This window comes from Numenius arquata, chromosome Z, assembly GCF_964106895.1.
Source record: "Numenius arquata chromosome Z, bNumArq3.hap1.1, whole genome shotgun sequence".
In the NCBI taxonomy this organism is placed as follows: Eukaryota; Metazoa; Chordata; class Aves; order Charadriiformes; family Scolopacidae; genus Numenius; species Numenius arquata.
The window spans coordinates 60382495-60408815 of NC_133616.1; the positions used below are offsets into that span (position 1 = coordinate 60382495).

The 26321-nt window shown below is 39.7% G+C and overlaps 1 protein-coding gene across 1 annotated transcript in view; it reads right to left on the minus strand.

Moving 5' to 3' along the window:
* The window catches only part of LOC141477398 (solute carrier organic anion transporter family member 4C1-like), a 31794-nt gene extending 13497 nt beyond the window's left edge, over nt 1–18297 (minus strand). The window contains exons 1-7 of the mRNA XM_074166563.1: nt 18069–18297; nt 12566–12829; nt 6515–6709; nt 3725–3821; nt 2711–2832; nt 1151–1266; nt 650–794 (exon numbers count right to left, since the gene is read on the minus strand). Of these exons, the coding sequence (XP_074022664.1) occupies nt 650–794; nt 1151–1266; nt 2711–2832; nt 3725–3821; nt 6515–6709; nt 12566–12829; nt 18069–18297 (1168 nt within the window). The remainder of the gene's footprint in view (nt 1–649; nt 795–1150; nt 1267–2710; nt 2833–3724; nt 3822–6514; nt 6710–12565; nt 12830–18068) is intronic.
* Nucleotides 18298–26321: the final 8024 nt, after the last annotated feature.

Consider the following 26321-nt stretch of genomic DNA (forward strand, 5'->3'; position numbering starts at 1 on the left):
TTCTTCTATTTGTTTCTCCAACACTTAACTTTTCATAGCCTTCCCCTGTTGTACCTATTACTGCTGCATATCTGATAATACGAGTAAGGGACAGTAAGCCAGCCATATAAGCAGTTACACAATAGTTCTATAATATATCCTGATTAGTTGTTTTATTGTAAGCTACCTGACTGTAATGTTATGGTGGAATTGAAGAAAACGGTCAAGTCAACCCCTTAACTTGTGATAAGCACTTCTTTTTTTCCAGCTACCCGTCATCTTGCTTCCTTTACTAGGGACTAAGGCTTAATGCTCCTTCAGCTGACTTAAAATGAGGAAGATTAAATGTTTTTATCCAAGAATAAGAAAGGAATAAATCAGTTTCAGCAGTACACAAAATTTTTTATTCTACTTTGAATATGAGTATCAAGTCTTTTGATCCTACAGACAAGTAGATGAATTGATAAATTGTGTCAGGGTTTTCATAGGGCAGGCAAGAATAATATAAAAATACTATTTCTGCTGTGAAAACTGCATTTCATACAAGTATATTCACAAATACCTCAGAAAAACACATGATACCTATGTAAGCTTCCACCTATAATGTTAATAAGGTGTGCAGCACAATATATTTAAGGTTTAAAAATGAAAAGCCATCATTGAAAGTTACCTCCAAGAGTTGCTGAAAAACTTGACGTCTTTCCAAACTGATTTTCTATAAACTTTGGTAGAAATGTGGCAAAGCCAGTGGCAACTAAAGCTTCTGAAGAACTGGCTATTATTAGGCTCATAAGCACTGGATTCTTCAGCAGTATCTGTGGGGGGAAATTAGCTTAACACTCAGGAAATTATTTCATTGTAGCACCATGTATACTAGAAGTCACATCTTAAACTAGAAGTCATAATTTACAGCAGATACTCTCACGTGGAACTTCACTAATATGCTTTTCTTGCTTAAACAATCTTAAGCATCAACAAAATGAATATGCATTAAATTATCAGTAGCCCTAGAAACTTCGCTATCACAACACAATAAAGAAGCAATTTTTTTTTTTTAAAACACACCCAATTTTTAAAGGTAAAGCAATTACCTTTTTATACAGTTATGTATTACCTGAAAAATAATTTCTTCTCAGAATGCATCAGTTTCAGTAAATTCAAGATTCCTTACCAGGAGAGCCACGGGAAAGTCTTTAAAGCTTTTTCCAATATTCTTGGTCTCAACAAGTGCCTCACTGCCATCATTATGGGTTTCAGAGATTTTTTCAGCCTGTATTTTTGCAGTTCCTATAAATAGTCATATTTACCAACAATGAAACCATTGAATACCTGTGCTCTTATATTTAAAGTCAGAAAAAGCCTCAAAATAGGTGTTTCCTTTCCTTGGGAAAACCAGCTTAGACATTGGAAGTAATCTTAAATATTAAAATCCATAAAGAGATCAATAATGTATTGCTGCAGAAAGAATCACAGAATCACAGAATCTTAGTGGTTGGAAGGGACCTTTGAGATCATTGAGTCCAACCACATTAAAAAAGAAAAAAAAAAAAAGAAAAAAACACACACACAAACCCACACAAAAACAAAACAAAAAAAAAACCCAACAACAACAAAAAAAAACCCCACACCAGAAAGAAGGAAAAAAAAAGGGCACCCACCAACTAAACCCCACACCCATAATCTCACACACAACACCCCACCACAAACCAACAATCCCGGGCACTAGAGCATGCCCTGAAGAGCCATGTCTACACGTTTCTTAAATACCTCCAGGGATGGTGACTCCACCACCTCCCTGGGCAGGCCGTTCCAGTGCTTGACCACTCTTTCAGTAAAGTAATTCTTCCTAATATCCAATCTAAACTTCCCCTGCCGCAGCTTCATACCATTTCCTCTGGTCCTGTCATTATTCCCTTGGGAGAAGAGGCCAACCCCCGCCTCTCTACAGTTTCCTTTCAGGTAGTTGTAGAGGGCAACGAGGTCAAATTCTAGAAGAATCTGGCTGAAAGCATCATGCTTCCACTGGAAGCCCTTGGCTTTAAGAAGATATCATCAGGGATATCCTAAGAATTTCAGACTACCCTGAAGCCCATTCAATTTTTTTTTTTTTTACATCATCCACACATTCTCCCCAGTTCCCTACTTCATTTTTCCTTTTCCTCCATCATTTCTATTTCCAGATAAGCATAATAAGATCATTTAAACGCTCTCCCAATGGACTCCAAAATAATATCTTTCTGAACAGAAATCACATTAATCACATTTTTATTCTTATAAAAAGAGTATTATTCTTTTTATAAGACTGCTCTGAGATATTTTGATTCATGCTTTATTATTCCACCCAAAACAATAAGGCAATAGAGTCAAAGAGAACAATGCATGAGTTAATGGAATTCCCTTATGATTCCTGGTGGGTAGCACAGCAGCTTTAAATACAGTCCTGGATGCTTAGCTGCAAGTATCTTCTAAACTTTGGCCATCAGTTTCCATGCTATACCTGTTTCCAGCCCTACCGTACATCATTAGGTACACAAGATCCTCTCTCTAGCTCATTCACCTTGTTTTAAAGGCTGCATATTGGAAACAACTTATTTATCATCAGGTTTTAGCCTAAGACAGTTAACTGAGAAACAGAATCAAAGAGGAATCAGTCACACAGTGCAGCAGTCTAAAACCCACAAGTATAAACAAATATCTCTTCCAAAGTAACCCACTGTTCTTGAACAATTACCTGGTAGATGTTTCGGAAAGCATGAAAAAGGTATTATAAGAAGCCAAATTGCAAAAAAGCATGCAACAAATGCTATCCACCATGCTCCAAGCCAACGTGGGTCATCTTGATCCATATTTGTACTGGAAAAATAATTTGGAAAAAGCAGGTCTACCATTCATTAATTCAAATCAGCAATTTCAGATGTCAGTGAGGTGACATTTTTTTCAACACTGCTTTAACAAAGCCTTTGAATATTGTCATTTTCTTGTCTTCTACATGTATTAAATTTATTGTTTGCTTGTTTAAAGCACATTCATCAGCTTTATTATTCTACCAAATACAGCTTTCAACTCATTAGTCAAATTCACTCTGATTTAAAAGTAATGACTTGGCCCTAATTCCAAGATCCTGTAGCATTAAGATACTGAAAAAGCTGTTTCTAGAAAGAATCTTCATAATCAATGAGTTATGTGAAAACCAATACAGAAGTTCAGAATGTCACTGCATTGATCCAAAGTCCCTAAAACACAGGAAATAAAAGCGTAAATGAAGTTGTTGGTTTGGACAGTAGTACAATTTGTAACATTATTTTTTGAATAGTGAACTGTTACTAAACTGGTAGATTTTCTAGCAAGCTCCTCCCCAGGAGGTAAGCAGCAGTATCCTACCGCTCATATCCTATCTCAGAGAAACTGTTTGCACAAGAAATCAATAGTTGCAATCTAACCCTAAACGAACAACTTCGAGAAAAAATGCTTTGTCCTTTATCAGCTTTAATATAGTTATTATCTCGAAAAGCTAGAACTAAGTATTTACACTGCAAAGAAGCTTTCACGCACAATGGAGTGACACACTGTGGGAAGTAACTCACTCGCTAGACACCTGTATGAATCCAATTTGTTACCAAGCTAAAGAAGCTCTTCAAAATCCGAAGAAAAACTCTTTCCCCTTCTCACATGCAGAAGAGCTGAAGGTTTTAATCTGAATTGTTAGGAAAAGAAAATAGAAAGCAAAAGACTAGTTGTATCTTGCCTTTCTGGGATCTGGATATCAATATAAACAGTAAGTAGCTGCCCTCCTAAGACATAGCCAATAGCAGGACCCAGCAGTGACATGGCATAGCCAATTCCTAGAAGAGAAGATAAATATATCAAGTTCACCATACATTTTTAAAGCTTTCTTTCAAAAAAAATTCTGAAATCAACTTCAGACCAAGCAGTTTCTGTAACTCTACCTGTTCTTTCACTGTCATTACTTCCACTATAGCACACAGAAGACAAATTTCATACTTGTCCTTCAAAAAGAAAATCTGCAGCTCTCATTAAAAGCCACAACTCAGAGGTTCAGCAAGACACTTCACTGAAATTATCTTTATGCATTATTAGATTGCCTTTTGCACATCTTGTGCCTATAATCACAAACTAGCTTATGAAAAAGTTTAAGTGAGGTTGTTAAAAGCATCAAGTGCTAGTAGTACACACCCACAATCTTTAAGAACCTACTTATTTATATTTTAATTTTGAGTCTTGTTGGTTTTCAGATCTGCCAAGACCAGAGGCCAGGGTTCCATTATGCACTACAATTTATTGATATGAGCCTTAAAATACAAAGCCAGGGCTCTTAACAGCTCCTGCCAGTTATAAAAAAAAAAAAAAAAACACCACACATAACAAAACAATAAACCACCCCACCACAAACCAAAAAACAAAGCTGCAGGTGTAACCATATCCTATTAAAGAGCATTCTTAGGTCTACCCATTTTTTTTTGCCTTCGGACAAGATTTTCTCACTGTGACAATAGTTTCCCTGACCAGCCAGACTTCTGTTGCAATGCTGGCAGGAGCCCTGTCTCCACAGATAAAGGCTTGCCATTAATATTAAAAAGATCTGTCTAAATAATTAGTAAGATATGCGTCCTTACTGCTGATATTCTATGCTTTTACCCAGGTTGAAGTATCTGGATTTCTCCAAAGCACCTGGACCCTGAGTATTCATAGTATTGTTTCACACTCTGCAGACAGCAAGAACAAATGATGGAGTGACTGGTTGGAAGGGATGCAAGAAGGGGAAGGGATGCAGAAGGGGATACTCAAGTATCAGTTAAGAAAAATAAATATTGAATTGACATATTCCAGGTTTTTCTGTATTTTGGAAATAATGACATGTTCATAGGATCTTTCCAAGTTAAGTCTATATTCGTCCCACAGAATATCAACCCTATCTTAGAAGATGTCTCTTTCCTCCTACATATCAATTTAAATTATCATTTGGAATTGCTTAACTTTTCATTGGCTTTAGACATAGATGTCTCAGCTCAGCAAGGGAACAGTCATCATGAAAAATGCACCCAGTTTCAGAAAAGAAAGCAACTACTAACTTATGAGTTGCAAGCTTACAGTCTAAGATGCTAGCAGCTATTTACAGACACTAGTAGAAAGCTGTAGAGTGTTTTTTGCTGCCTTGCACAAACCTTCTTGCATCAGGCAAAGAAATGCAATATATTTTAAATCCTCAATACATTGCATAAAAGCAAGAAAAAGAATTAAGGCTTAATGTAGCTACCTGTCCACTCACTTGCATTCTAGTTTTGTTATAGTAGGCAGAATACACTATTCTTCTGAGCTCAGCAGTTGTCTGAAGATTGCACAAGCATTTATTTATTGTATTGGTCTGTTATGTTTTAAGTATGAAAACTGAAACCATTCTCTGAGTTTAAGGCCACTTTTTGATCCTCTAATCATGCAGACAGCCTTAATTCTGCTCTATTTATTTCACTGGCCTCAGAAAGAAGTGTAATAATCTTCTCTCTCAATATAAAGAAATGGCAAAAAGAAAAGCTGTCTTTGTTATTTAAGATTTAACATATGCAACTCTTCTATTTGCTGGCATCAAATGAAGTGGCTTGCCTGGAACAACTAAGCAAGAGTTGTCTGCAAATAGATGATGACTTCAATTTTGCTCCCTAAAATATTGATTTAGACTGGAAAACAGTCCAGGAACCCAAGATGCTTTGAATTCCTCCTGCAAATTACCAGTATGGCTAGCATAATTTTATCAGCTTGCACATAAAAATGGGGAAAATAGCACACATTTTCATTCCCATAGAAAATACTTAGACTACAATGAACTTGGCAGTAAAAATGCACATAACCCAGAGAATGCTGACTGGAAAGATTAAAAAACAAACTTCTGAGAATTAGTATTCCTTAGCTTTCAAACAGCCCCACAGTAAGAAACATTCTCCATGTTTCTAGGGAATCACTTTACTTTCGATTCAGGAGGAAATACTGGAAGTATTTTTCCTTAAGTGCCAAATTTGTATGTGGCTAGAGGACTGTATTGATCACACGATTCACAGGAGTCCCCCTGCACTAACGGGACAGGCTGCTGTTAGAAGGTAAAAAAATAAAACTGTTAAAGGATACAGTAAGGTCTGGCTACTGACCTGATATACAGTATTTTTCAACACCTGTTCAACACCTGTAACACTAAAATGCAAGTTTTTGCTACAATTTATTCTGTTGTTAACAGGCAGGCTATTTAACCACTTAACTGCTTGCAGTTACTGACATGAAAAAACAACGGGAGAGGTGCCCAAAGTAGCCTTACTATGCTCTACAAAATAACTATTGAAAAGACTTGATACTTACAGCAGACCTAACAAGTACCTAACTTGCACAGTAACTGATACAGAAACACTTTATGCACATAAGTAAACAATGACAAGACTGGTTTCAATTAGAGGAATTCATAAAAGCATTTGGAACACAACGCAGTCTATGATCTACCAGACAATGTGTTATAAACAGCTTTAAAAGTTACCTATATAAAGGGAAGACTTGTGTTTTGGGACACTATCATCAATAAAAGCTGTCCCCAAAGTATATAGTGGAGTTCCTCCAATTCCTAGCAGCAGCTGTCCCAGGATAAAGATGTACAGATAGTTGGGAAGTGAAGACTTTGTGCTGGCATTGCAAGTGAAGTTAGCAGAGCTTGCTCCTGGAACTTGACACGTGTCTGAAAGACAGAAACAGCAACATTTTAAAGTTCTGTTACCCCAGCTCATCACAGTCCAACTGAAGAAAAACCTGTACTGAAAGTTAAACTACATATGAAGTGCTATAAGCGACAGGCTCCCATTTTAATTTCCTGGCCTACTAATATATCCTATATGACAATAAGATAGCCTTCTATGACATCATATCCCCCAAAAGAAATACTATCACGGCTTGGTTTTTGTTTCCTTACCACAAAGGAAAGATGGAGGAAATAGCCTTATCTAAATGTTTTGCCTTGTTGAAAGCATTATTGACCAGATGTATGCAAAAAAAAAAAAAAAACACACCAACAAAAACCACAAAACAAAAAGTCACACCAAACTGTCAAATGGTCATTCAACAGGTTAATGACTACTCCTAGGTAACAGACACTTGATTTTGCTCTTGTACTTTATAATGATTCTGAGGAGCACTAACAACAACTTCCACTCCTAAGTGACAGAACAGCCTGAGCAACCTGAGGAAAGTTGGACTGCTGGAGAGGAAAGCGCAGTCATCAGTCACAAGCAAAGATAATCCTCCCTTCTCATACACTGTTTAGAGAAGTGTTTCCCTAAAAAAAAAAAAAAAAAAGATAACTTAAAACCCCAAACCACTTTCTCTCATAGAGCACACACTGCCATATTCCAGAATGTGAAGATAATGTAAAGCCTCCAAACACACACACACACAAAGAGGGAAGAAGAGGTAGAAAAACCTAAGATTGCACCTGCCCCTGTACTGTTTGACACTATGAGAAGGGAAGAGAAAAGAGGAACTGAAGACGGGGAGTATGTTTTCTCTTCTCCTTCCTCTTGCTATTATTGCACTTTTAGCAGCAGACAGTCCCAACTGACAAGATCAAAAAGAGGAGCATGGCTCTTTCCAGGTTTTTCCACAGAAGAAGGTACAACCCTAAGAGGATAAAACCACCAGTTTGGAGGAAACAAGCCATACTGAGCAAATGTACACAAAAACACCCTTTAGATCAGATGAGTAGACTGATTAATTATCAGTACTTTGCAACAAAATTATTACACTGTTTTTCTCAGGTCCTTTTATATTTGAGAACACTTTTTACTTAAGCAAAGGGCAAGCTTGTCCACATTTTGGGCTCAGAGGACATAAAACACAAGGAAGTGCTTGCCATACAATAGATACTTAAAGAGAACTGTCTACATTGATGTTATAAGTGCATCCATGGGATCTATCTTGCCTTCCTCCAGAAGCAGCAGCACCTTAATGGTGGTGGAATCATGTAGCACAATTCACTGATTCAGTGTTGTTGCACAGAAACCATCCAACATAGCGATGGGAAAACATTACTTCAGGAGGAGTCGTCATTAAAATTTTCCTTCCTTTCCACTTAGGAACAATGCTTATTTTAATGCTATACTGAAGCCACATGGGGAACATTTTATTACGAATCATTACTCTAATAAAGTTTTTAGAGTACATTTTCCATTTATTGTCAAACTGCTTTCTTCAGTAAGATTCTTCTTTCCTGCAGGAAATTAAGTCTTAAATCAGGTTAACTTCGCACTATTTACATGCACAGTACCTAAAACTGACTATAGAAGCACACCATGTCCTACAATATCTTGCTAACATATACCTATTCATGTACAGCACATATATAGAACACACCTGCAGTTATAAGTTAGCCTCTAATACCTATTGGGCAAGTCCAAAACAGCATTTAACTAGTTATTTTCTTGTAGTACACAAATAATTGTATTTTATTAAAATATACACACCAGAAAACAACACAGGGCAAGAAAGTGCCATGAACTATGTTAAATGACAAAAGTGTAGCCTAATTTGAGATCTAGAAATAGCTTCATAAAATAAGCATATGACATATGGTAATGCAAATCAAGCTGTTGCAGACCATGGTTCTTCATGAATCCCCTTCCCCACCCTCAATGTCTCAGTTCATGTGGATCTAAAAGCCTGTGCCATTGATTGTAGCCTCTCTCCTTCGGTTTCCTAGCTCTTCATTTTATACACCCTAGGAAATTTATCTGGACTTTGAGAGAGAGAAGTTTACATAGTTCTGAAAACAAACTAATGTGATAATCAGGTCTAACTACAAAATTAAGAGAACCATCAATATGCATTTTAATATAATTATAATCCTTTTATTTGCATCAGCTATCAGACCTCTTTTTTTTAAAAGTCAGCAAGTTCCTTGCTGAGTGAAGTCATAGACCATATTTCACATTTCCAAGAAACATTTTAAAAGCAAAGATGATTTACTACAAAACTATACTATTTTAAACCAGCATAAGTCAAAAGTGCCATCAAACAGCAGTTTATCACAGCCATTCATGTCATCCCCTTCTTGTACCAGTCCAAGGTTTAAGCAGATTGGTGAAGTGACACAGGTTAACCTGAAGTAGATCCACAAGCCTGCTGCCATAAGAATGGTGGAGAGAAAAGGCACTGGCTTTTACATGATCAAGAAAGACTAACCTGAAATAAGCCAAGCTCTGGGAGAAGTTTAAGATGGGTGGTTGACCATTTTTAACTACCTTCTCATTAAACCTGCTTTTCCTTCTACTACTACCAAACATCTAATGCAACATACTAGCCAAGAAGGTGGAACCAACTGTGAGATGCTTTAGCAATTACATTAATTAGAATTAAGACAGGTCAAGACTAGTTTCACTCACATATTAAACTGCAGCCAGTAAGGGAGAGGAGATGGGGAGAAGAGGTTGTCCTTTGGGGGGTGGGGAATAGTTTAAAGACTTGCAAGGAGTGAGAAAGAAGAGCTTGGTTTCTACTCCTTTTAAAACTTAAAAATTTGTCTCCCCTTTAAGTCTTAAACAGCAAAGTCACTCAAAGCTTCAATGAACATGCTGAATGAAGACTAAGTTCTTGGTTTCTAAAGACAGATGTTACAGTGCTATAGCACATCTAAGTGGTATAGAGAAACAGACCAAACAGTGTCGAGAACAGCAGCACTATCCATTATTCAACTAATCAGGCAGTCTCTTCAGAGAGCAAAACCAACAGAAAAGCTAGGCATTACTAATGGTACACAACAAAACAGTCAAACTAGAGACTGATATCACACATATTCTGTTGCCATTAGTATCCAAATGCCATATTCTTCTTCACCCTTTAATTGTCCTTGACGTGTTCTGGGAAGGAAGATCAATTAATGCCCTTCTAAGAAGATTCACTAACTCTCAGACCCTAAATGACTTATCCACCACCAGAGTTTCCAGTAGAACAGAGAACTGAAGAAAAGCGCTCAAGTCATTCTCCATCTTCTCAAATCAACCACAAACATTTCAACTCAAATGGCTAGGACTTGTTATTAGCAAAAATACTTCTTTTTTTCCAAAGACAACATTCGTATCCTGTTATTGAAGAGACTCATGGAATAATCCAGGTTGCTAGAGGCATCAGGGAGTCAGGTAGTCCAATCTCCCAATCCAAACAGTGTCAAAACCGAATGCAGACCAAGTTACTCAAGACTTCACTCAGCAGGGTCTTGAAACCCCCAGAGATACAGACTGCACAGTCTTTCTGGGTAATCTGTTGCAATGTTTGACGGTCTTCACAATAAAGCTATACTCCTGTCATGTGAAGAGCTACATTTCACATTTGCTGCGGCGACAGACATCTTTTAAAAATTTAAACATGTTTCAGTAAGATCTGAGATGGAAGTTTAAAAGTACATTGCTTATAGATTTTACAGTTCTCTGTACTGTCTACCAGTAATCAAATACAGAAAGGTTTCATTAGAGACATACCACTAGATGGAGCTCCTGACTACAAATATCAGAGCCAGCTGAAACTGACAACCCTATGTAGCCTAAAAAAGAAAAGTTATTAGAAGGAATACCTGGTTACATCTAGGTTACAAATTTCAGTCTGAAGCCTTTCTGGAGATTAGACAAGACACATTTGCTGTAGCTAAAAATTTTGGTAAATAGGTAGACCATTGGTTAGCTGCTCTTTCAATATGAAATGGATTAAACTATTTCTAAAGAGTGTTTAGAAACACTAAAGAGTGTGAATAATAAATAATTCAAATAGAATAGTTTTGGTAGAATAGGATATGTATATATTCAGAATAGAAGTAAATTAATATATCGAGGTAAAACAGCAAGTTCCAGGAAGTCTGTAAGCCCTATACTGGAGGCTAGATATATTTTGTATTCCAGACCAGATCTATTAATTAACCTGGCAGCCATATTAAATATTTCACTGAACTACACTTTGAAGTTGTCCTGCAGGTGAAACTCACTGTACTTACATATAACAGATGAACATAAGTAATCAAGTAACCAACTAGGAACTCTTCAAAAATAAATTAGGCACATTCTCCATTTAAAATTTTCCCTACAGTTTTCAGATTTCAAAAGTCCATGTAGAACATGATCTCTAATAAAGTATCAACACCTACAGCATCTTTAATGGTGGAAGAAGAGGCAGATGTTTGATGAAACAGTAATAGCTTATTTGAGATTTCAATCAAAATTGGTAGGAGGGGGAGCAATTAGTTGCAATAGTTGGCCATATCCCTTCACACTCTCATCCTGTCAGTATCTTGTCTCAATAGAGAAAAAAGATTTACAATCAGGTTGGAGCTTTTTTTGTACTAAATTCAGCTTCCCTTCCATACTAGTAAAGTAGTGAAAGTAATACTGAAACTGAAATTGTAGAGAAATGGAAACTGCAATAGAGCCAGGAGCAAGTAAGTTGTTGGTCCTTTACTAAGGGCTAAAATCATTTGCTTATAGCCCCCCAACACTGAAGAGTTTTTTTCTTTTGGCCTTGTTCAGCTAAAAGTTCAATTGACTTCTGCCTCAGATTCTCATTTATTAGGTGGGGAACAACTGTTTAGCAAAGTTAGTTAACTAATGGTTGATGTCTGGACAGCTCATGGAAGTGTGTGATGTGATTAACGCTTAAAAAACTAATTTGAGACTCAACAACCAGAAGACTGAGAACCTTCCATCAGATTGCCTAATCGTGACTGATTTTTTTAGTTACCACTCTAATACACTTAGTCATTGAAGGCTTAAATCTGATTAAATACTGCAATAATAATTAGGATAATCCTAAAAGATTAAGTCATCCTGCTTTACCCATATCTAGATGTTTCTTATTAGTTACAAATGTGCCACTAAATTGAGATGCAAACAGTCTGCATTAAGCACAATGCACTTAAAGTTGTTTTTTTTAATGAGAAAAGATATGCAAGACCTGAGAGCTCGCTACTCCCATGACTTCAGTACTACTTTGTTTAGTATAGTTCAGTAGTGTTTGTTCCCTCTTTATTTCAAAGAAACCCACAAGTTTCAATCAACATTTTAGAAGAACTTAGTGAAACTTGTTAATAAATTACTTAAGATGCCTTTAATAGTCCAAAACCCAAAAGTGCAACACGTAGTCACCTTTCAACAAGGCGATGGTAAGTCTAGCAGCTTTCCCATAATATTTATTCTACATCACTGACCTAACTTGCATTCCTAGTCACAAAAAAAATTCCAGATTTTTTTTTTATACAAAGTGTATTTTAATTGCATTCATCAGTGCAAGCTAAAAAAGCACATTATTCAAATGCTGCTTGTGAGCAAGAACTGATATTGACACTCAATCGCTTCTGAAAAAGAAAGTTCACTGTGCAGAGAGACAGATCTTGAACTTACAGATCATTTCAGAATCATTTCTTTTTCAGTGTTAGAGATAATACCCTATTTTTAAGGTTTTGACAGAGATTAACTATGTTGTACTAAATTAAGAGTTGCATCAAGACATTATAGAGATTCCTATATTTTTTTTAATCATTTTCAAAACATGAAGATAAACTTACCTTCAAGTTTAGCTCCATAGTGGTATTTTCCACTAGTGAAGTGCGGTAAGGAAAATATAAGTGAGCCCAATCCTAGCATAAATGCTGAGAAAGCAAGCCATCGTGGTTTGTGTCCTCTTTCTCCAAAGAAAGATACAAACAGTGACAACACACAAAAAGCAATGTCATAGCTTGCAGAGATTAAACCAGTGAGGGAACTGTTCAACTCATAACGCTTCTCGATTGTTGAAATACTAATGTTAATCAGGCCATTTACCACAATACCTACAAAAAAAGAAAAGGAGGTAATTAGTCAAAGATACTTTGAGTTGCAAGGGTAAACTTACCATCACGTGATGGAAGGGTTAAAATGAATATATTTACAAAGCTACATTTTAAGGTCTTTATTAGCTTTAAAATCCACATAATATAGTAGATTGATAGAGTGCCAACCAAGCCAGCCAAACTGCACAGGACCCACTGGATTTTGATCTCACCTGTGGGCATTAAAGATTCAACACTCAAGTATTAAACCATCAAAACACCATGTCTCAAACTCTCTACAATCGTCATGTATTAAGATTTCAGACTCAGTTTGAAGCACAGACAGATTTCAAACTGAATGCATTACAGTGTCATAAAACACTGTACAAATTAAAAGGAAATTAGTCAAGGTTATGACTTGCATTAGATTACAAGCTACAACTGAAGCAAATTCAGGACATAGTTTTCAAATAATGATTCACACAAACGCAATTCCTTCCCTGTCACCATGAAGAGGTGATAGAAGTCTGCTTTTGAACAGACATCCCTTCCCTATAATATAAAGAAGTGTTAAGCTATTTAAAAATACTTTGTAACTGTTTCAGAGCAACCAAGGCGATTAACTGAGGAAAAAAAGTTTGCCCATTGAATCTTGAGGTTCTCTGAAGCAGAAGTATCAGACAACCTGGAGAAAAGGCCTTGCAGGAGCTGCCCTACTTAGGCACAGGCAAACTCAAAAAACCTCATCCAAAAGTAGAAGCAAGTACGCTTGCTTATACACACTGTCCGTTTTTATGGAAATGTTGTCTGTAGACACTAACTTGAATCACCCTGTTTTATGTGAAACATCAAGTAGTTAAACTTACAGCAGTTTACTTTTAACAGTCCCAAAACAGGATTCTGTTACAAGTGAGATGATTAGCTGTTACTTCATAACAGTGTCAGGTAACTTCATGGTAGCCTAATTAGACTGTGCCCGTAAATAAAATATTTACCCTGGAAAAAAAGTTAGGAAGTCTTGGAAGTCGCAACTGCAAACAAGATTAGGAGTTCTGTAAACTCAGAGACGACTGATAAGCATCTCTCATGACACAGGCCCTACGGTTACCATTACTCTTTCTAAAATTCAAAGACGATTCTCCACTGCCACTCCAAAAACAGACCAGAGGGACAGACGACTGGTGACAGCAATGGATTTAAGTTAGCTTTCAACAAGAACTGCACCATCCAGATGTGCAACTGCACAGGCTGAACTTCAACAGATCTGCCTAAAGTGCTCTACAAATTGAAAAAAATTACTCCAAATCCGTGATCAGCCAGCTGTTTTCTTATCAGAGCAATCCCCACCATAACTAAACACTTCAGCTTTCTATAAGGAGGCAGTTCTTGGCACAATGTTAATTTTTTAATACCCTACTACAGCCACTTTATTAAGGATGCCAATTTCAACTCTCAGTCTAACCACCACACTTAAATTCATATGGGATTAACAGAAGTGTCCAGGTGTTCCTCTACTGCCATTATTTATACATTTGGCAGCTTTTTTCATTTCTTCTTAAGGGAGTATTGACCGAAGAACAATACTAGCATGAAGGAATGAACAAACAAGTATTTCTCATTTGCTAGCACTTGAAACATGTACTAAGGTCTTAAACTTTCACAGGAATTAGGTGTGCTATGTAGCAAGTTGATTACAGAACTAGAAGACACTGTCTTTACCTGTGGTTTAAGTTGCCACCTTTAATTTACATTCTAAAAGCCATAAAAACTTGCAGTTAATTTTATTGAATAATTAGATTTCATCTGTAAAAACATCTATGTGATGAATGGCAGCATAACTTCTCTAATGCAATCATCTAGTGATTAATCAGTCTCTTCAAGAACAATGGAACCTGGCTGATACTAACTTGATCTGAAACACAAATCCTACAAGGCCATCCCAACACTTAAACTGTAGTATAGAAATTATTTTTTAACTATTCTCATCCAAAACGTTTTAGTCCTGCCACATCTGTTAGAAGTTTAGGTACAGTGTGTACTGACCCACAAAACCCAGATTAATCATAAACCAACTTCATTTGCTCTAATGAAAAACAAAGAGTATTTTTCTTTCATCAACTTAAAAAAAAAAAAAAAACATGCTCTACAGTTGTATAAGTACAGTGGCTTTAAAGCAGTTGTTTGCAGACACACAATTTAAAAAAAAAAAATAAAATTAAAAAATCCTTCCACTAACAAATCTCAGAATATAAAATATTAGTGCTATCCAAACTTCTCAGACAGATCAGACTGGACTAGTCTCAAACAGTGGTTCTCTTGTTTTGTTTAAGAAAATTATTACTGACGTGGAATAAACAGTCCTTCTTGTAGTCAAAATGGTGAGATATCTTCTATCTTGTTTGCTACTACAGATACAAATGGCAGTATATCCAGTTACTGTATTACAAGATGCAATCATAATTTTATGCAACTCCAAGTGCCATACAGAACACAGGTATTAGTCATGTAACCATGTTCTACACAAAAAAAAAAAAAGTGTTTTCAATTCTGGAAATACAGGTTTTGCATGAAATAGAAACAGTCAGAAATGAAGAGTTAAGTTTCACTTGGAATCTTTGGAGAAGCTGAAATACAGCAAATCAGGTGCTAATGATAACAACAACCTCTTCCCTAGGGCAGCCAGAAAATTACCCAATAAATACATGCCTTCAGTTAGACACACACAAAAATCTACACACATGTACCAGGTCACTGCAGATGACTACCTACTATGTTCACTCGTTGTTTCTAGTACAACTTGTCTTCATCAAAAGTTTGTTAAAGATTACTTCACTACTCTTCAGTGCATTAAGAAACAAACTTTTCCAGAGCTTCATTACCATTAACAAGTTTTACAGATATATTTTATCTTCCTCATTGATGGTTTCTGTAATTTGGAGAGTAAATTAAATAATTGGATCCGAAGCTAAAGTACAGTAGTAGCCCACATAACTTCAAAACCACTGTTGTTTTGTGTGCTTTCATCTAAGCTCTGAAGCTGCGAGACCTGAATATTTTCAGTCTCACATGCAGCATTGAATTTCTTGTCTGAAAATGATTCTTGTTTTTTCTGCTTCTCAAAAAGAGTTGCAACTTGAGTCTTCAGTGCCCAATTTCCTTTCTACAATCTAGCCAAACGAAAGGTACTTACACAGAAAAACCAAGTAACACATCATTAAGAGTGCCACAAGGTCTACAACAGCCATGCCTACATCAGCTTTCAAAACAAGTATCAGAAGTTTCCTTAGATTAAGGACCTAAATCTGAACTAGATTAGATAGGTACCTCTCTGAGGTCTGGCACACATCTCCAGTCAGATAAGAGGACCAAGACCTAGATTAAGTGGCATAACCAACACCCGTAGCATCCTAAGGGGACAAAGTTTCTTATGATGCAAGTGCTTTTTGACTGGGAACCTATCTACACTACAACTAAGAGATAAAATTTAAATGATACTGAATTCATTATTCAGCTGACCAGATGATTAGATCAGCACAGTAAAGCGGATTTTAAGAAATATTGCTACAGCAAATTCAGAAGTGATGGAAATATTCAAGACGCTTTGCCTAGCGTAATATAATCTGAAAGTTTTCAGTGTCACATTCCGGGCATTTGCCCTGAATCAGATTTGCCTATCTGCATTCTTAAGCTACAAAAGCACACATGCATGATCTAAAAGTCTTCTACAACTTGGCTGCCTCTGAAATCTGCTACATAAGAAGTTCTTCCATCCACCCCTTTCTTTTTACTATGTTAGGGAAAATAAATTTGAGCCAACTGGAGGACAACTGCAACAGTAATCTCCCCCTGGTCCTACCAGCTGTAGCATGGCCTTTCAAAAACAAGCAAGAAACAACAGGCTCTGTCTGCCCAGAACTCTTTTGATACTTCTTTTCTAGTACAATACCTGTATGCTAAGAAAAGATCAGATTCTAAACAGGTTGACATCAGAAAGAGTTCACAGAAACACATACTGAGAGACACTGGTTCTTCTAAGGATTTTCCAAGCAACGCAAGCAGCAGTCAGATCCTTCTAGGTTTTAAGCAGAACCTCCTGCTCAGTTCTCCTCAGATCATCCCAGTTACCTCAGTGTGGTTCCAGGCACGAATGCAGCCACCCGTATCCCACATGTCTTCAGCATAGGCTGTGCTCTTCCAGCACTGAATCTCTTCTCCTGCATCTCCCTCTACCACTCTATAGCAGTCTCATTCTTCAGGAGCAACAAGGATGAGCTTCACAGCATCATAGTTTTTCAGGAAACAGGTTTTTTTTTTCTAGCTAGTCCAATAAAGTTGAAGGGTTCTGAATGTTAATCCAGTATCTCAGTTTGACAAATACATAAGCATTACAAACCTCGAGTTTGTCCATTTGGTACACTAACTCATTCCCTGCTCTCAGCCACTATTACTACTTTCTAAGCTTAACGCTTGCCAAAGCTCTAACTAAACTTGTTACAGAAAGCCAAAAATACGGACAACAATATCTGAAGCCGAACAACAAAAATTAAGAACAAACTAAACTTCAGGTTCCCCTCAAGGTTAAGTTTGGCCGTTAGCTAAGTGCTAGAAAGATAGCTGCACTGGGATCCACAAAGATCCACCAGATTTTTTTAAAACCATTTTAATTTCCTTAAGTCCCACCCAACCACTGTCAGGCAAGTAACAAAGTACGCTTGAGGGCACTACATCTTTGTCTGTTGGTTTGTACCGTGTGTTTTATTCCCTGGCTCTTATGCCTCAACCTGCGAGGCGCATATGGAACGCTTCTCCCCTGTGAGCAACGGGGACGCAGTATAGACAAGAGCATGAAGCATACAGCTGATGGTACCACAGACTCAGCAGCGCTCAGAAAGGTGGGAGAAGAAGGAAAGGAGGAACAGGCTGAGGTACAGAGAGTAATACTCTATGAGCAACTTCCCCATTCAGGGCACTAGGGTACTTTCTTCCTCTAGTGAAGCCACTTACTGTCACTTTCCAGCAATAGCACCAGGCTTGGGCAGCTGGAGGAACCTCACCTCCCCTCACCCACCACCCAAATCACCACCACTCTCCTCCTGTCACCCCCAGCCCAGGCTCCCGCCTGGCTTCCCCTTCAGCTCCAGGATGGGCAGCAAGACGTGCCCAGGGCAGCAGGTGGCCTGCAAGGGCCAGGTCCCAGGGGGAAGGTGGAGACGAGGGCTGCAGGCCTGCGGCTCTGGACAAGGTGGCGGGGACGGGTTACCTTGGAAGATAGCCAGCAGGCTGTAGGCAGCCAGGTAGCCCTCAGGGTTGTTGCAGAGCTGCAGAGCCTTTGGGGCACAGCGGCCCCACCCGCAGGGCCCCTCCTCAGCCTCAGCCTCAGCCTCAGCCAGAACGCCGGCATCTATCCCGGCGGGGCTCGCCTGGCGCCGGCGGCCGAGGTCGGGGCTGGGTGGCTCAAACACCGGGTTCTCGATACCACCACCGTTCATGGCGCTAAGAGGCCACTGCCCGGCACCGGCTGCAAGCGACAGCCGGCTGCAACGCTCCTCTAAATAACACGAGGGCGGGCCGGCCCTGACGGGGGCAGGTGGCGGCGCTTTCCCCCCCTCCTTCTGAGGAGGGCGGCCCCGCCCCGCCCCGGCGGTTGCGAGCCGTGTCCCCCCGGGCTCCCGCCGCGCGGGGGAACCTCTGCGGTGGCGGTTGTCGCCTGTGAGAGAGACACACACACACCCTCCACCCCCCCCTCAAAGCCGGGGAGGGGACTGCAGTGTCCGCTGCCGGTGCCTCGCCGCCCGCCCCCGCTGGGTGAAACGGCCTCCAGCCCGGGCGGGCCGTGGTCCGGGTCTCCGCACCGGCGGGGTCGGTCCGCCCCAGCGGGGGCTGCCCGCACCGAGGGGGTCGGTCTCTTCCCTGAGGGAAGACCCCCTCCCCCCCGTAGCGGGAGCCCACGTAACGTTAATAGCAGCCATTAAGACGAACGTCACGGGGGGGGGGGAGGGATCATCCCGGAGTGCGGTGAGGGCTGGGGTGTGTTTCGTTTCAAGTTCATGCCTCCCGATCGAGTTCTGCTTTAAACTTCCCGGTTTGCCAGCGGGGGGAAGGCAGGGTGCGGCGGCGCCCACCGCCCGCCGGGCAGAACGGCGCACGGAGGCGTGGGGGGGAGGGGAGGGACGCGGGTGCCGGTGGCGCGTACCCACCCCCCGCACCAAAAGAGGGGCGCGGGTTTTGTCTAGCAACGTTCGCTCTGGGGAAAAAAAAAAAAAAAAAAAAAAAAAAAGGGAAAAAAAATAAAATAAAAAATCAGGCACCTGATTCACTTCGTGAATGTTTCTTCCGAGAAACCAAAAAACTTCAAAATGTTCTTCATGAGTGCTGGAAAAAATGAAAGAGGTTTGGTTTTTTCTTTCCCCCCCCAGATACGGTACTTTCCAACTTTAGGCAAGTGAGTTGGCATATGACCTGCTTGGGTGTGGAAACCCATTGCCATCAAAAGAAACCCTGGACATTTGCAAATATTTCTTTGGAAATGCTATTCCCGTACTGTGCGACAGAAAGTTTCCACCAACAGGAGCTTCCAGTTAGTGAAGAAGTTAATTCAGTTGCAGATTTCAACTGCAAGAATTTGTCAAGCATACAAGGAAGTACCAAATTTATTTGCATCTAGTGGGAATTTTTTTACTCATCTGCACAAGAACAACTGGGAAGGAGTCCAGGGATCAATTCACCACCACCACCACTGGTGTTAATCTCTGGGCAGCACAGGTTTGTCCTGAAGAGTCCTTCCCCTTTCAAGAGTCCGTAACATTTTACAGACAAGTGAAATGAATCATCAGCAGTGACTTCGGTTTCAGAGCAAAAGCCATCCTCCTGATTTCCCAACCATCCTCTCTTCCCCTGGTGTCACAGCTCTTCAGAGAGAAGTAGACATTTATAAGTATTGATTAGCAGCACAGAAACTACATGGAGATGACCACCTGCACAAAGAAAAGCAGTAGGTTAGAGAAGAGGACGCATGTCTCTGTATTTGTGTAGACAAAGTGCAAATGAGACATCAGCTGCTCCTGCTGCTGCAGCAGCTTTTAAGGGCAGTGGGTGGGGGCTGGAGCTAGCAGGCCATGGATTTCCCTGGCAGTTGGGCGTCCCCACCCTCCAGCTTGGCCACCCCGGGGTCCCTCCCAGGTGCTGCCCCAGCCCCACAGACAAAATGACCTTCTTGAGCCCACAGGAGCTCGGATAGCTTGCTCCCCAGTGAAGTGTTTCCTTGCTTGTCACTGACAGCTTTCAAACTCTGAAATTAGCTTATTATCACGTCAGGCTATAGTCTGGAATATTTTTCTAACTGGTTATCAAGATATATCCCAGTTAACAGCATCTTGAGACGTCTAAGGATGTGCCTAAACCAGCTGGCATACTAACCTGTTTCAGGGAAAGCATACTGGATTTTGCCTGCGTTTGTTTGCATTTTATTGATTTTTTTTTCTTCCTTCTAATTAAAATAAAGTAGGACATGTCATTTGAAATAATATCCTGATCTTTGCTAGAGTGCCTACACGCTAGAGTAGTAAGAATAATCCACGACATTGCTAGATTATTATACTGCTAATGAGACATAAAAACCTCCCTTGATCTGCCAGCTCAGCTAGGTATGTTGTTATCTTCACTTAGTTGTCACTCTCCCAACTGATGGTTTTGGTTTTATCATCACAGGAAAGTGAGGAAGAAAGGGAAGGGAAGGGAAGGGAAGGGAAGGGAAGGGAAGGGAAGGGAAGGGAAGGGAAGGGAAGGGAAGGGAAGGGAAGGGAAGGGAAGGGAAGGGAAGGGAAGGGAAGGGAAGGGAAGGGAAGGGAAGGGAAGGGAAGGGAAGGGAAGGGAAGGGAAGGGAAGGGAAGGGAAGGGAAGGGAAGGGAAGGGAAGGGAAGGGAAGGGAAGGGAAGGGAAGGGAAGGGAAGGGAAGGGAAGGGAAAAAGAGAGGTGAGTGGAACTCGCTATGAAAAATAGTGTATTCAGCTAAAGCCAACATTTTTAAGGAAATTGGGAAAGGTAGCATTGTGGTGTCTGGTCTAGGCCTGGTCTGGGAATTAGATAGGGAATTGAATAATCCAGGGAATTACATAGATTTTACACATTGCTAGCAGAATACAGATTTTAGATGAAAGCCACAGGGATAGGTAGAGAGGAAGGAAATAAATTATGATGCATTTTTGCACTGGTTATGTTGCCTGAGAGGTATTGTTGTTCCTCAACAAGCAATTTGAAGAGAAATGCAGTAGATCCAACCAGCTTTTATAAAGTCCTCTAATATAAGACATGACTTAAAGCTATTAAAGAACTTTAAATTCCTGTCTTTTAAGACTGGATACACAATCTACCCGAAGATGGCAAAATACAACTGCTTTCTAGGAAGGTATCCAGAGTGCACAGATAAAAATGGTGATGGACTGTGACATGAGTAATCTGTTGGACTAGATGGAGGTTGCTCATGCAAAAGGCAAATATGACCTACAATTTATGTGTGTATTGCTATGAGAGCTAATGGAGACCCATTGAAGTTGTTCTACAAGCTGCTGTGCGCCATACTGTGTAGCACTTGGATCCTAAACTTTCCAGAAATCCCTTTTAAAGGAGAAGATGTGCAGAAAGATTATTAGAGAAGTTTCTTTTCCAACAGAGAATTGAAAAAAACAGGCTTGTTCAGTCTAGCAAAGTGAAGTGCTCCATGAAATAATAAGCAACCATAAGAAGAAGAACAAAAGGCAACAGAAAATTTCAGAACAAATGAGCAAACTAACCACAATTAATTTTCTCTTAGAAATTAGAAGACTTTTAATCTTCAGTAGAGGAGAGTTTTGGAACCAATTTCTAATAGATTTAGTACATTCTAAAACTTTAGATGGAGCTTGATCAAATTACGACTAGGATAAGGACATGAAAACTGATTAACTAGGAAGTCTTTTTCTGATTCCAAGTTTCCTATGAAGTGGAAAAATAGGAAAAAACTGATGATTAACTCAGAAGAATATCGTAAAATTCATACTGAAATACCATGCAGAGGGGACAAACAAAGTATTTTGAAGAAAAAATTGCTGACTTTGGGGAAGGATTCTAAAATGTAGTCTTCTTCTAACTTCATGGTATTGTATTTGATCAGCTTCTGCAGTCGTACAAGTCGTGGCAGTTTTCCTGTTGTATGGTACCATAGCGTGTCACATTTTTGATCATAGATCCACTATGGTAATGCTAGATAAGACCTATGGATTTCTTTAAAAAATAAAGTTGCACTTTAAAAAGTCTGAGAACTGCCATTCTCTGAATTTTGAAAGTGATTGAGGTTTTGCCATCACATAAGGCAGAAAAGGCCAAAAAAAATGCATATTTAAAACATTTTTTTCAAGCATCTCAAAGCCATACCGTCTCATTTAAAGGCCAAGTGGTGCACAGACCCACTCTCACCTTGTAAGAAGATTATCTCCCAGAAACATGGCACAACATTTTGTCAGTACAATACTCCCTTTGACTCTACCAGCTATAAAATAAGATGCAAAGTAGATTACCTGGGATGCTTACAACACATTTTCTGGGCAGCTTTTCAGTGTTTGCTGAATGTTTCAGATGTCAAATTCTTCTGCAACTTTATTCCTGATACTTTGGCACTCTGAATAAAGTCATTCTCCTCTGTGGATTGTTTTATCTCTACTGTGGTAGCTCTCTCCACATAGTTTTCTGTTACTTGGCCTAGGTCAGAATTCACTCAAAGGAAGTTGAGAAAAAAAGCGCTGCCTTTTTTAATGAAGAATATTCCTTTTTGTGTGCTTTTTTTCCAGTGAATAAAAGCCTTGGGTCTTGAATTTTTATCTACTTCATTGTATTTAATGATCCAGTTAACACCTCTACCAAGTATATTTTCATGTTTTGGAGAGGCATGTGGATTGGGATATGTTAGAACCCGGAGAAAGTCATAATAGAGTAGAAATTAGCTTGCCTGCTTGGCTTGTAGAGCCAGGAATTTCGTACATTCGTTATATTTTCTCTTGATTATCTTCATTGGTTCATATTTCTAGTAAAATCTTAATTACGTTTAAGTCCTGATGCTGTGTTTGTTTTGGAAACAATGTAAAATCATTTTGATTGTGTGCAGTTTTCTAGTTATTTATGCAAAAACGATCTGGTTTTGTTTCTTGTTGAACATATTTATTCTTTTGAAAGTGAACAAAGCAAACCTACAGCTGTGTACCTTCTGCTGTAGGATCTGAAGTAGCCCAAGGTACCTCTAAATTACATTGTGCCTCAGGGAAGTCATGTGCTTCTGCCAACACAGCATTAACCTCTTTGCTTGTTTACAGTCTTGTATCTATGTTAATTAATGTAATATAGCTCTTAATCTGCCCAGTGTCTAATTCTGCCACCAGTATAGGCCCAAAGAACCAACATCAATTTTTTCCTTGTTTTGAATATATGGAAAAGGAGACATTTTCTTGAATGATTATCTTTATTAAGACGTTAGTAATGGATCTTCTATTATTACTTTCGTGCCATTGTCATCCTTGAGAAGTCCAACCAATTTCTCTGCTAGTGAAATACATTTAAGTGTGTGCAGGTTTGTTTTCTTCGTTAGTGATAGTAAAGGGGTTAAACTGGTATCCTACAGTTAATTCCTATAGTTATCCCCATCATTTCTTAAACTGGCTAATGAAATGCCTCAATGTGAAAAGCCAAGGAGTCTCCTGGTTTTATCTCAATACTGTAATCTTTTACTTCTCACCAAACCTTGCCTGTGTTCTGTAAACTTCATGGTATTTGACCTGTAAACATATTCAGAGCTAATGTGACAAATCCCTTACCCTCATTGATTTTTTACATAATAAGTTCCACAGATTGTTTTCTACCCTTGGAATCTAATGAGTAGATGAATAGAGAAGAATTAATTATATCGTTTCTTTACAGAAACACTGGTTTCAGTGTTTTCTGGAACTGAGCAGTCCCTTCTGTTTTCTTTCTGCCTGGTTCCCAGTTTGAACAAAACCAAATGAAATCTGATCCAGCTCATCGTTTGTTTCATCAGCAAATACATGACCTCTAGTGGCAGGCAGTTGGTAATGATATGTGATGTAAAGTAAATTCTGCATATACTGAGCAAGAACAGGTAAATCTGCAAAATTTCTCTCTTAAATGCTATGCTTACCATGATGGCAACTCCTTTTTTTTTTTTTTTTTTTTTTTTTAAGCAGTGAATTTAATCCATTTATAACGTTCATGTGTCAGGTTAAAAAACACACCCCTCTGTGTTTGTTCTGCTTCACTGGCTTCACCCTCAGATCAATTCTTCTCAACACTGGTGAGGCCACACCTGGAGTAGTGTGTCCAGTTGTCCCCAGAACCAAGAAATGGAGCTAATGGAGAGTCCAGCAAAGGACCACTACAATGGTGAAGGCACTGGAGCATCTCTCCTGTGAAGAAAGCTGGGAGAGCTGGGACTGTTCAGCTTGGAGAAGACCAGGCTCTGGGGCAGAAATCTTGTGAATGTATATAAGTACCTGAAGGGAGAATGCAGAGAAGACAGAGCCAGGCTCTTTTCAGTGGTGCCCAGTGACAGGACCTGAGGCAATGAACGACAAACTGAAATACAGGAGGTGCCATCAGAACATCAAGAAACACTTTTTCACTGTGAGGGTGACTAAGTACTAGGATAGGTTGCCCAGAGAGTTTGTGGAGCCTCCATCCTTGGACATATTCAAAAGCCACCTGGAAATGGTCTTGGGCACCTAGCTGTAGGTGGTGCTTGAATAGGCGGTTAGACCAGATGACTTTCAGAGGTTCCTGCCAACCTCAACCACTCTTTGATTCTGCGATCTGTCACAAAGATTTCAGCAGCAGGAAAAATGCCTTTTGGGGGGTGGGATGTAAAGGGGTTAAACTGGTATCCTACAGTTAATTCCTATAGTTATCCCCATCATTTATTAAACTGGCTAATGAATATGCCTCAATGTGAAAAGTCAAGGAGTCTCCTGGTTTTATCTCAATACTGTAATCTTTTACTTCTCACCAAACCTTGCCAGTGTTCTGTAAATAGTTTTAGTTACTATTGACTTTGCCTCTTTAGTAACAGAGAACACTGCTATGAATGTGCCTCCAGAAAAAAAGTGTATCAAGTGTCTTCATTTGAGGTTTTTTAAAAATCCCTGAAAGAAATGTATACAGAAAAAAGCTTGCTATTATGTTAGAGAAACCACTGCAAAAGAAGTCCACTCAATATTGGACTGTACAACCTCTGTAGTTAAAGTTTTAAAAATAGGTGACAAAATCATATGATTGTTAGATTTGGGCAGTTTTATCATAGAATGGTTAGAGTTGGACAGGACTATAAAGATCATCTGGTTCCAAGCCCCCTGCCATGGGCAGAGACACCTCCCACTAGACAAGGTTGCTAAAAGCCTCATCCAGTCTTCCCTTGAAGACTTTGAGGAATGGGGAATCCACAACTTCACTGTGCAACCTGTTCCAGTGTCTCACCACCCTCACCCTAAAGAGTTTCTTCCTGATATCTAACCTAAATCCTCACCTCTTTCAGTTTGAATCCATTACTCCTCATCCTATCACTACATTCCCTGATAAAGAATCCCACTCCTTTCCTGTAAGCCCCTTTAAGTACTGGTCTTGCTGAAGCCTTCTTTTCTTCAGGCTGAACAACCCCAACTCCCTCAGCCCAACCCCAGCTTCAGCCCTCTGATCATCTTCATAGTCCTCCTCTGGACTTGTGCAAACAGATCCATGTTCTTCTTACATTGGGTTCTCCAGAGCTGGACACAGTACTACAGGTGGAGTCTCATCAGAGTGGAGTAGAGGAGCATAATCACCTCCCTCGACCTGCTGGCCACACTTCTTTTGATGCAGCCCAGGATGCAGTTGGCTTTCTGGGCTGCAAGTGCTTATCGCCGAATCATGTTGAGCTTCTCATCAGCATACACCCCCAAGTCCTTCTCCTCAGGGCTGCTCCCAATCCATTCTCCACCTGGCCTGTATTTGTGCTTGAGATTGCCCCAACCTATGTATAGGACCTTGCACTTGGCCTTGTTGAGCTTCATGAAGTTTGCATAGGCCCACCTCTCAAGCCTGTCCGGGTCCCTCTGGATGGCATCGCTTCCCTCCGCCATATCAACCGCGCCACACAGCTTGGTGTCATCAGCAAACTTGCTGAGGGTGCACTCAGTCCTGCTGTCGATGTCACCGACAAAGATGTTAAACATCACCAGTCCCAATACTGACCCCTGAGGAACGCCACTCATCAGTGGTCTCCACATGGACATCAAGCTGTTGACAGTGACTCTTTGAGTGCAACTATCCATCCAGTTCCTTATGCACCAAATGGTCCATCTGTCAAATCCATGCGTCTCCAATTTAGAGATCAGGATGTCGGGCAGGACACTGTCTAATGTTTTGTACAGGCCCAGAGATTATGTCAGTTCCTCTTCCCTTATCCACTAACACTGTAACGACATCATAGAATTTTTCAGGCATA